This window comes from Leptidea sinapis, chromosome 42, assembly GCF_905404315.1.
Source record: "Leptidea sinapis chromosome 42, ilLepSina1.1, whole genome shotgun sequence".
In the NCBI taxonomy this organism is placed as follows: domain Eukaryota; kingdom Metazoa; phylum Arthropoda; class Insecta; order Lepidoptera; family Pieridae; genus Leptidea; species Leptidea sinapis.
In genome coordinates, this window is record NC_066306.1 from 2,561,763 (window position 1) to 2,572,726 (window position 10,964).

Here is a 10,964-nt window from a genome sequence, read left to right on the forward strand (position 1 = left end):
TGCCCGTGTATACGGCATCGCCCGTGCTGTCGTCTGCATAACAATATATGTTGGAGGTGTCCAACATATCATTGAAATACAGAAGAAACAGTGTGGGAGATAGCTCACAACCTTGGGGCACTCCAGCGTTCACGGGCTTGGGATTCGAGCAATAACCGTCGATAACGACCTGTATGCTGCGCCCAGTGAGGAAGCTGGAGGTCCACTTGCAAAAGCTCTGGGAAAGCCCAAATGATGGAAGTTTTGAGAGAAGCGCCTTGTGCCATACACGATCAATGGCCTTCGCTTTATCTAACTACTGACTGCCAGGCCTAGGTATACCAGAAGATCGCCAGTCGACCGACCATGACGAAAGCCGTACTGCCGGTCGTTGATCAACTGGTGACCCTCAAGGTATATCAAGAGCTGGCGGTTAATTATGCTCTCCATGATTTTGGAGAGCAGGGAGGTAATAGCAATAGGCCTGTAGTTTGCCGGATCTGTCGAACTGTCCTTTCTTTTGGATCGGATGGACGAGGGCTGATTTTCATGAGTAAGGGACTACGCCTTTTGTTAATGAATGCCGGAATAAACGCCTTAGCACCGGCGTCAACTCAGGGGCACACGTTCTAAGCACGATTGGAATAATGCCACCCGGCCCACTCGACTTCCTGGCGTCCAACGAAAGCTCGCCTAACAGTTTTCTGTCTGAACTGTACTTCAGGCATGGTGCTCTGACACCGTGGGATGGTCGGCGGTGTTTTTTCGTTGTCGTCAAAAGTCGAGTTGGAGGCAAAAAGAGCGCGCAGGAGATCGGCTTTCGCTTTTGCCGTATGGGCCAGGATGTGATTCCTCATGTGCCTTGTGCATGTGACAGCAGGAACGGCTGGTTCAAGTTCAAGACCAGAACTTGCACGTTCCGGTCGGGTAACTGGAAAGCTGCTCGCCGATTTTGACGACGTGTTTCGATTTCCCACGGGCGAGTTGCCGCTTAAAAAATCTGGAGAAACGGTTATATTTCCTCTTTATAACTTTGCAGTTTGGATCATTTGAGCCCAGCGCCGCAACCCAAGTGTGATACGCCTGTTTTAGGCAGTCAGATGCTGCTTTAAATGACGCATTGAACCAGGGCTGTGATCTGCTACCGATCGGTACTACAGACCTTGGTATAAAAATACCCAAAGGATTATCCGAAGGGAACCAAACCTTGCCCCAAAATTCTACCCGGATGCAAAAAAATAACGAATCCTATCCCAATCTGCTGAATTGTAGTACCAAACGCGGTGGGTCGCTGGTGGGATCGAGATATTTAGTCAACAGAAGATCTAATAAGGACGGCATGTGGCTATCCACATCCGGGAGCCGTGTTGGCGTCTCAACTAATTGGGGCAGACCAAACGCCAATGCAAAATTATGCACAGATCGCCCTGCGTAGTCTGTGGTACTTGATCCAAGCCATTCGGCATTGTACCCGTTGAAATCACCCTAGGCCGTAGTCTTGGGTGATTTCAACTCCGCTGATATCGTAATATCAGCGGAGGGGATCTGTGCAAGCACGTCGTCAATTGCCGCTTGAACGCAGCCCATGAGATGATCGGTTTCTGCGTTACCACTATGGGACCTGTAGACACACGCATAGATACGGACGCGGTTCTTAAAATCTACACGCAGCCAGAGAGTAGACAGGTCCCTACCCTCAAAATTGCCGAGACGGCGACAGCAGATATCCTCCTTATAATCTTGTTTGGGGTGCCCTCCGGTCCTCGACACTAACCTATGCGAAAATAGGCCGCTACTTAAAGCCGTTATTCTGTTCGAGTGTGGTAATTATCCTGGACGAGTCTGGCCCGATTGTGCTGACGTCATAACATGACACTCTTGGGCCTGGGACTGCCCTGTATAGGCCAGGTATATTACTTTAGTGTGCGTGACAATCTAAATCTTACACTTGCGATTTGTATGTCACTTTGTGTTAGTGTGCGTGCATTGCTCAAAATAGAGGTAATAGAGGTAAGAAAAAATTGAGGTACCTAACCTCAATTATTTTCGACTATTTCACAGCTTTCACAGTCCATCTAGACGTAAAATGATCTAAGACTCGATCTTATGCATCCGGCGGCATCGATTGCGCCGCCGACTTGGCCGATATATCATGTTTAACTCCATGTTTTATACAGATTGCTGAACAAGTCAATAATCCGTGTGGAGCAGCCGGACATACACTTGGATGAAGAGGATCCGCAATACAACTCTGGCATGGACGTAGACCAGGAGCCCAACAATGGGACAGGTATGTCAATACTTCTATATTGAATCTGTATTTATACTAGTTCAGCTTAAAAGTGATTTAATAAGATCCACGTTAGGCTATATTTCAGATAAAGTTAAAATTTCGTTCCAAAAGCAACCATCATTTCAGCCGGAAGCCACGTACGCCGTACGTGGTCGCCATTCGAGGACTTTATTGCACCGCAGGGGATCTGTACTTTGAACTATGTCCGCCCACTGCCACTTCAGTTTCCCAATCATTTGGGCTGTGTCGGTGACTGATTCTCCTCATTTTTGATTCGATCTCGCAGGGAAACTCCGAGCATAGCTCTCTCCATTGCATAGCATGAGCTTTCTTTTCAGGCCCATAATTTGCGAACACGTCTGCGTAACGTTACGTCACTGGCCTGGTTGAAAATCTTTGCCTTCAGACATTATGGTATTTGGGACGATTAGATTTTTCCAGTGACCTCTTTAGCGAATTGGACCTGCCTAACTGGATTGTTTGTCCAAAGTAGACGTGCTCGTCAACAATTTCGAGAATACAATTCCCAATTGATACGGGAGCGGGTGCGACATGGACATTTGACATGATCTTCATCTTGTTGTTGTTCATTTTGAGACTCCTTGGGAATCTAGAGAGTATATGGCTTAAGTCTTCCATGGTCTCTGCCATGACTACGATATCGTCTGCGAATCGAAGGTGAGTGATGTATTTGCCGTTGATATTGATGCCCAACCCGTTCCAGTCCAGAAGCTTAAAGACATGTTCCAACGCAGCGGTGAACAGCTTGGGCGATATGATATCGCCTTAATGTCTGTTTATATACAAACACTTCAACGCCTATCTATCTATATATATCCTATAAGATATGTCGATAATCAATGTGGCACCTCTGGAGAGAATGAACCACCGCCGAGGTCTCGATCGAATCAAGGGCTTTCTCATAGTCCACGAACGCCAAGCATAGTGGCTGGTAATACTCCTCTGTCTTCTGTATAACCTGCCGCAGCGTATGTATGTGGTCTGTGGTACTAAAGTTTTTTCGGAATCCGGCTTGTTCGGGAGGCTGGAAAACGTCGAACCTGCACTCGACACGATTCGTGATAACCCTAGATATCAGCTTGTATACATGGCTCAGAAGTGATATGGGCCTATAGTTCTTCAAAAGTATTTTATCGCCCTGTTTGAAGAACAGCACCACTATACTTCTGTCAGGCCTTCGAGGATAATGGAATTGAATATATATAAGGATAACATAATATTAATACTTTAAAACATATTTTTTTGTAACATCAACAGAGAGTGAGCAAGTAAACGGCGACAGTGGTGCCAAGAAGAAGCTGACTCTATCGTTCGAGGAGTACAAGGCGCTCAGCAACATGTTGGTGGTGTATATGAGGAAGGAGGAGATCGAGACCGAGGCTGGAGGTAGGTTTATATTGTATCATCATCAGCCGGAACACGGCCACTGCTGGATCTGGATCTTTTATTATCTTCTCCAAAGGTCGGGTGATTGGCAGCGGCCACTAGCTGGGGAGGTCTGCAACAAGTGATTTAACCGTGAACCTAGAGATAGCGCGCGAGTTGAATACAGTCGGGGCCTGAGGTAAAGAGTGAGAGCATCTCCCGTCTCTTGCCGCGTCTGCAGTGTAGTGATGTGCCGTAGTCGTCGCTCACCGTGTTACCGTGTTAATACTAAAGTTGCTGTCCAGTTTTTATTTTATTTTAATAATGACTAAACTGAGTCCATCAGTTTCCGTTCCAAAAAACGAGATTTTATTTACGCCAAGCACGAGATTTTATTTACGCCAAACACGAGAAATGTTTTAGACAAGTGTGTTGAAGCAAGGCAGAACAAAAATTTAAATTAAAATGATGAAAAAATTTATAAAATAATTTTATCATCATTTTACCTTGGGTGAAATGGTAAACTTTGCTTAAATTTATCGACACACTTATTATTATAGTCATCAATAATTATAGTTAGATCACATCACTATCGCATTCTTGAACTCTGCATTCAACTCCGCGATATCTGTTGTTGTTAACTTTTTCCCTTCCAGTTTTTATGACCCATGTTACAGGATCTACCCCATATCATGAAAGGAAAAAAATATTTTTATGACTTGAAGCTTTTAACCCATAATACAGGGTTACCTCGTAAGTCGACCTAGATCCTTTATGGGTCTATAGTTTAGATCATTTCTGACTGATTTGACTATGAAACACCCTATCTTAAATCCAATGGTTTTCAAGTTAATCTAATTTTAAGTATTTTTCATAAAAAGTCCGTGTTTTGCCTTTTGTTGTATCTCTTTTTTGTAATCTGAGCGTCTGGTATGTTTGTTTATACGTTTTATTTTAGAAGATGAATTGCTCTATCCATTTCAATTAAAAAAAATACAGTCGCAGAATAAAATGTGTCGTGAAAGATGGAGAATAGTGAAAAAAAAAACAACTGACTTAACTTGAAAACCATTGGATTTAAGATAGGGTGTTTGGGTATCTTTAGCTAAAAAGTCCAGGAAACATATGTTCTAAAATGCATATTATGGGTGTAAAAAATATTTTTAAATATACATTGTCTTGATTGTAACTAGTATGCCACGTCCTAATGTTAGCGACGTTGCCAAACTTACACTTAGAAAGTTAATCAAAGGACATAATAATCAATGAAAGTAAGATAGTGACATATTTTTCATTGCTAACTGCTAAGTATGTAAGTTCCTAAGATTAACAAACATTCATAATTTAAAGCTCTTAGTATGAAGCGTTGTCAATTTTTTTGTAATGGTGTGTGACATTGATATTAGATAATTATTTCAGAAAGATTTTATTTAAGAAAGATAAGAAACGCAAAAAAGGCATAATTAAAAAAAATTACACCATTCGATTCTTATAAACGGTCACCTTAATACCTTAGTTATGGGAAATATAAATATTTCAGGCTCAGAAAGCTCCGGGATGCGCAAGAGTGCCCTGGTCAGCTGGTACCTGGAGAAGTTGGTCGGGCAGGAGCTGATACAGACGGAGGACGACCTGCTGGAGCGGAAGACACTCGTGGAGAAAGTCATTGATCGACTTATGTATCATGTGAGTGATTTGATTTTAAATTATCCCTTTACTCAACAAAGAAGATTATAAAATATATATTTAAAGTAACATTGTAAGCGTCATTGTCGCAATAGATTGAACCGTCGACTCTCTCCGCGGTCCGTATAGTTGTACAACTACTTCGGACCGTGTTTTCACGGGTACGGATTAGATTCGGATCGGACGTAGTGCGAAAGCGCCCTTAGAGATAAATTATTAATTAAGACTTGTATATAAATAGAAATTATTTAATGAAATTTATTAAACTGACGTCCATTGGTTTTGGTTCAGTAGACATATGAGTTACAAGATGCTTGGTAGCTGACCTATGATACAAATGGTCTAGTTAACCAGCTAACGTCAGGGTGTTGAATTTACGTGACGGTATGCGCGCGCATCGTATAAATTCTCTCTGATAATTTTTCCCTAATGCGCCAATAGAAGTGAAGAAGAAAATGTATTATACTTATAATAATAATTAGCCTAAAATTTTTAATATTTTCAGGACCAAGTTATAATTCCTCTGTCCACGACCGGCTTAAAAACGACACAACGAACAGAAACCGAAGTTGAGGACGATCCATTACTCGTTGTCCATCCGAACTACGTCGTCGACACGTGATCGTAAGATTGTTTTGTAATAAAATATTGTTTCGATCGACTATCTTTTACTTGAACTGCAATTATTCCCTATATCTCGAAATTTTGTGCCAGTGGCGACCTTTTTCCGTCGTGAAGCATCATAATCTGCAAGAATTATTGTTTCAGTTTGGCGCCGTAGCTAGTAAAACTACTGGGCAAATGAGTAATCTTTCTAACTGCATATGCCGCAGAGCTGAGTCTATCTGCTAGATGGGCAATATGTGGACCCCACTGAAGCTTTTTATCTAACGTGATACCCAAGAAGACCGTAGTGTCCACAAGTTCCAATCTCTGGTCATTTATAAGTACGTTGGTTTGTACCTCCGCTATGTTTGGTGTAATGAACCGTAAACACTTGTGTTTTTTTACTGTTTAAGTGCAGATTATTCGTCTCAAACCAACGCACTATATTTGAGAGTGCATTGCTTACCTCGTCATCAATATCCGCACGTCGCTTCACTTTAAAAATAAGTGAAGTATCATCAGCAAACAATACAATCTCATGGTTATCATCTACCACAAACGGTAGATCGTTAATATATATAAGAAACAATAAAGGACCGAGAATAGAACCTTGTTATTCCCACAGGTTTATCCGAAGACCGTTTGCCATTTACATCGACTATTACTAGCTGACCCGGTAAACGTTGTTTTGCTATATAATTATTTTTAGGGTTGGACGGTTTTTTCTCAGACGTATTTAACAAATATTACTACTATGAAAAAGTATTTTCATTATTTGGGTTAATATATAGTATATATATATATATATATATATATATATATACATGACACTCACAAAAGTTTTAATTTCTATTCGTAACAGAATTTTCAAAATCGGTTTAGTAGATCCAGAGGTAGAGGCCGGCAATGTTCTTGTCATTCCTCTGGTGTTGCAAGAGAACATTATCTGGGCAGCGGTAATCACTTAACACCAGTACGCTCTTTAGTCCTCCTTTTCCAAAAAAAAGATTATCCTCAGAAAAATTGTGATAATGTTTTGAAATGAAAGAAAGTATTTTCTTTTTTGTAAATTTTTCAATGATTTTATATTATTCTGCGATTCGGGACGGAGGCAAATCCAACAATTTAAAAATCATGAAAATCAGTCATACATACATTCTTACAAACTTTCGTATTTATAATATTAGTAGATACTTTTTGGAAAGCTAGAAGGTAGGGCTGAGATTTTCACAGGGTTGTAAGATTTAGTTAAGTATGTATCGATGTACCTATACAGGGTGTCCCGTAATCAGTGGACCAACGGGATACCCGTGATAGGGGTGGTCATCATCTCTCGAAAACACCAAATTTTACTGTTCTAGGGCCAGTAGTTCAAAAGATATGATTTTTTAAGCATTATTTTGAAAATTCTACCCTTATCAACACAAAAGTTGAAAAAAAATATTTTTTATTTTTATTTTGCCCTGTTTCTTAACTTAAGGTGGCTGAGGAAACATGTGTCTTCACAATTAAATCCATTTTTGTGAATAAATATTGCCAAATTAAAAATTAAAAACCAAAACATGCGCAAATATCAAATAACTAAATTTGCAACGTGATGTTTGAAGCAAGCTAGTGCAAAAAAAATGTATGACAGCCTTGCGGACCATTATTTAAAAAACATCTGCAGTTCATACTGATTCCAAAAAGGTATAACAATATTACATTTTACAAAAAAAATAACTTAATAACCAATTTTAGACTCCAATTGCGAGAAACATTTAAGCGCTATCTATTCTGAGAATTATTTTGTTATCGAGAGAGAGATAACACAATATGCTATCTCTTTCTCGCTCAGGTACCTTTTTCGTTTACGGGGTCCTATTGGCCGACGCCTATGATCCCCACACCCTAATTTTTCAAATTATTCTTAGTTTCATCAGAGACTTGCTCATAGCTCGTAGCTGCACACGTGTTTTTTACTTCGCTACCATTACGACTCTTTTTTTTGGTGACTGACGCTTGAATTGGACCTTGTTTGTCTTTGTGATTTGGATACTGTTTGCCCGGATTTTATAAAATGCCTAATACCTATACTCCTCGTGAATATGCTGAGATGTATTTTATTTACGGTCTGTGTAATGCAAACGCTCGGCAAGCAGCCCGTACGTATCGTGAGCGCTATCCTAATCGCGACCGCTATCCGGATCATCGAATTTTTCTCCGTGTAAATAACGCGTATTTAGAAGGCAGAATTCCCGGAGCTGCAAACAACGTGGGAAGACCTAGAAGAGTCGATGAACTTCAAATACTGGCCGAAGTGACAGAAGAACCTTCTACGAGTGTTCGTCGTATTTCAAGACGTACTGGTATAGCAAAAACAACAGTACATCGCATTTTAAAAAGAAACAGTTTATACCCTTATCATATTCAACGAGTGCAGGCACTATTACCTGCTGATTATCAACGGAGGATAGATTTTTGTGCAGAGATGCTTCGCCGATGCCGACAAGATCCACTATTTTTCAATTCAATATTATGGAGCGATGAATCGTGTTTTAAAAGAGTTGGAGTGTTTAACATTCATAATTTACATGAATGGGCTGTTGTGAATCCACGTATTGTACGAGAAGATAGATTCCAGCACCAGTTTGGAGTCAATTTGTGGGCTGGAATCTTAGATGGTAAACTTATTGGTCCATTTGAGCTCCCACCGAGGCTTAATGGTGCTCGGTACTTGCAATTTTTAAGAAATGACTTAAGTAATTTATTAGCAAATGTACCACAGGAGGTATGTGAGAGGATGTGGTTACAGCATGATGGCGCACCCGCTCATTATTGCAGACAAGTGAGGGAATATTTAAACGAGTCTTACCCAAGTAGGTGGATTGGACGAGGAGGTACAATCCCATGGCCAGCTCGATCACCTGATCTTAATCCATTGGATTATTTTTTATGGGGATATTTTAAAGAATCCGTATATGAAACCGTTAACGATAACGAAAGACAGCTAAGACAAAAACTGAATGTGGTGAGTGAAAAAGTCAAAAATAATGAAAGGGCGTTAAAAAGTTTAAAAAGAAATTTTATAAGAAGATGCCGGCTATGCCTTAGAGTAAGAGGAAGACATTTCGAACATTTATTATAAGAAATAAATAAAAAAATTCTAACTATTTACTTTTGTTTTATTGTAAATTCCGCCAAGAAATTGCTATCTAATGTTGATTTAAAATAATTATTGTCTTTTATTGTTTCACAATAATGATTAATTATACCTTTTTGGAATCAGTATGAACTGCAGATGTTTTTTAAATAATGGTCCGCAAGGCTGTCATACATTTTTTTTGCACTAGCTTGCTTCAAACATCACGTTGCAAATTTAGTTATTTGATATTTGCGCATGTTTTGGTTTTTAATTTTTAATTTGGCAATATTTATTCACAAAAATGGATTTAATTGTGAAGACACATGTTTCCTCAGCCACCTTAAGTTAAGAAACAGGGCAAAATAAAAATAAAAAATATTTTTTTTCAACTTTTGTGTTGATAAGGGTAGAATTTTCAAAATAATGCTTAAAAAATCATATCTTTTGAACTACTGGCCCTAGAACAGTAAAATTTGGTGTTTTCGATAGATGATGACCACCCCTATCACGGGTATCCCGTTGGTCCACTGATTACGGGACACCCTGTATATTATGTCTGACCTAAATGACCTGTCGTTCTCACTTTTCGCCTCAGGTGAAAATGATGTTCGTCACACACAATTGATTTAAAAAATACAATAAAAAATACAAAATCATTTATTTCGCACTTTTCATGTACAAATTAACATTTTATACTGATTTAATATGAATGACGCGATGCTGGGCTATCTTTTACTTTCTCGCGGGAACCTGTCGCTTTTATGTGATTTTTAAATTTTATAATACTTACACATTGCTTTACCGGCATTATAAGGTTGATAAATGTTACAAAATTAGGTGCAGAAGTTGTTGTGTACTAAGCTATATAAGAAACCATAGTATTTTATTTTTCCCACACGTTAGTTTTCCAGGCTGAAAGTTATCCAAGATGTTGACCGGCAATATAATTATCAAAATGCCAAATTTTATTCAATTATGAGCATATAATAAGTTACTTTACTAATTAGTTATCCCACGGGAACTCTTTAATTTTCCGGGATGAAAACTATCTAAGGTATTCACCGGCAATACAAGGTATCAATATTCAAAATTATGTGCATATATTGTTGTGTACTTCGCCATATAAATAAGTAAAGGTTATTAACTGTCCCACAGGAACTCTTTAATTTTCCGAGATGTATTGTACCTAAGATGTTGACTGGTAATATAAGGTATGAACATGCCAAATCTATTCGATAATGTGCATAAGTTGTTTTGTACTACGCTTCATAAGTAGAGGTTTTCAACTTTCCCACGGGACCTCCTTAATTTTCCGGGATGAAAAGTATCTAAGATGTTGACCGGCAATATAAGGTATCAACATGCCAAATTTTATTAAATTATGTCTATACGTTTTTGTGTACTATGCTATTTTAGTAAATAGATATTTTTAACTGTCCCACAGGAACTCTTTAATTTTCCGGGACCCAAAATTATCTGAGATGTTGACCGGGGATGTAAAGTATCATCATGCAAAATTTCAATTAAATCGGTCCAATAGTTTCAGAGATTAACCCGTACAAACAGACAGAGAATTAAGAAATTCCTTAAAAATCGGGACTTGTTCTATTTCTCTTCTCACATCCCCCTGACTCGCTTTTGATCATTTTTTTTATTTGTACAGAAATTTGATCTCTACAGATTTATTATAAGTATCTAAAATATTGTTAGATGCTACAAGTTTTAATGATGATTTAAAAGTTTAAATCAGTTTCTCCCCAAAAAAAAAACACTCCAACTCGTCGTAAGAGTTGGTGAATGGTACAATATATCAATTAATTAGACACGTCTTATGAGTGTAATTTTTTATATCTAAATCATATTTGATGATTTGAAAATAATAAAAACAAC

General features: G+C 38.8%; 1 protein-coding gene across 1 annotated transcript in view; it reads left to right on the plus strand.

The window, feature by feature from the left end:
• Positions 1 to 6,002, plus strand: part of LOC126976754 (DNA replication licensing factor Mcm6) — a 34,038-nt gene extending 28,036 nt beyond the window's left edge. Inside the window, exons 11-14 of the mRNA XM_050825318.1 lie at positions 2,157 to 2,269; positions 3,551 to 3,679; positions 5,199 to 5,344; positions 5,850 to 6,002. Coding sequence (XP_050681275.1) covers positions 2,157 to 2,269; positions 3,551 to 3,679; positions 5,199 to 5,344; positions 5,850 to 5,966 — 505 coding nt within the window. The 3' untranslated portion in view covers positions 5,967 to 6,002. The remainder of the gene's footprint in view (positions 1 to 2,156; positions 2,270 to 3,550; positions 3,680 to 5,198; positions 5,345 to 5,849) is intronic.
• Positions 6,003 to 10,964: the final 4,962 nt, after the last annotated feature.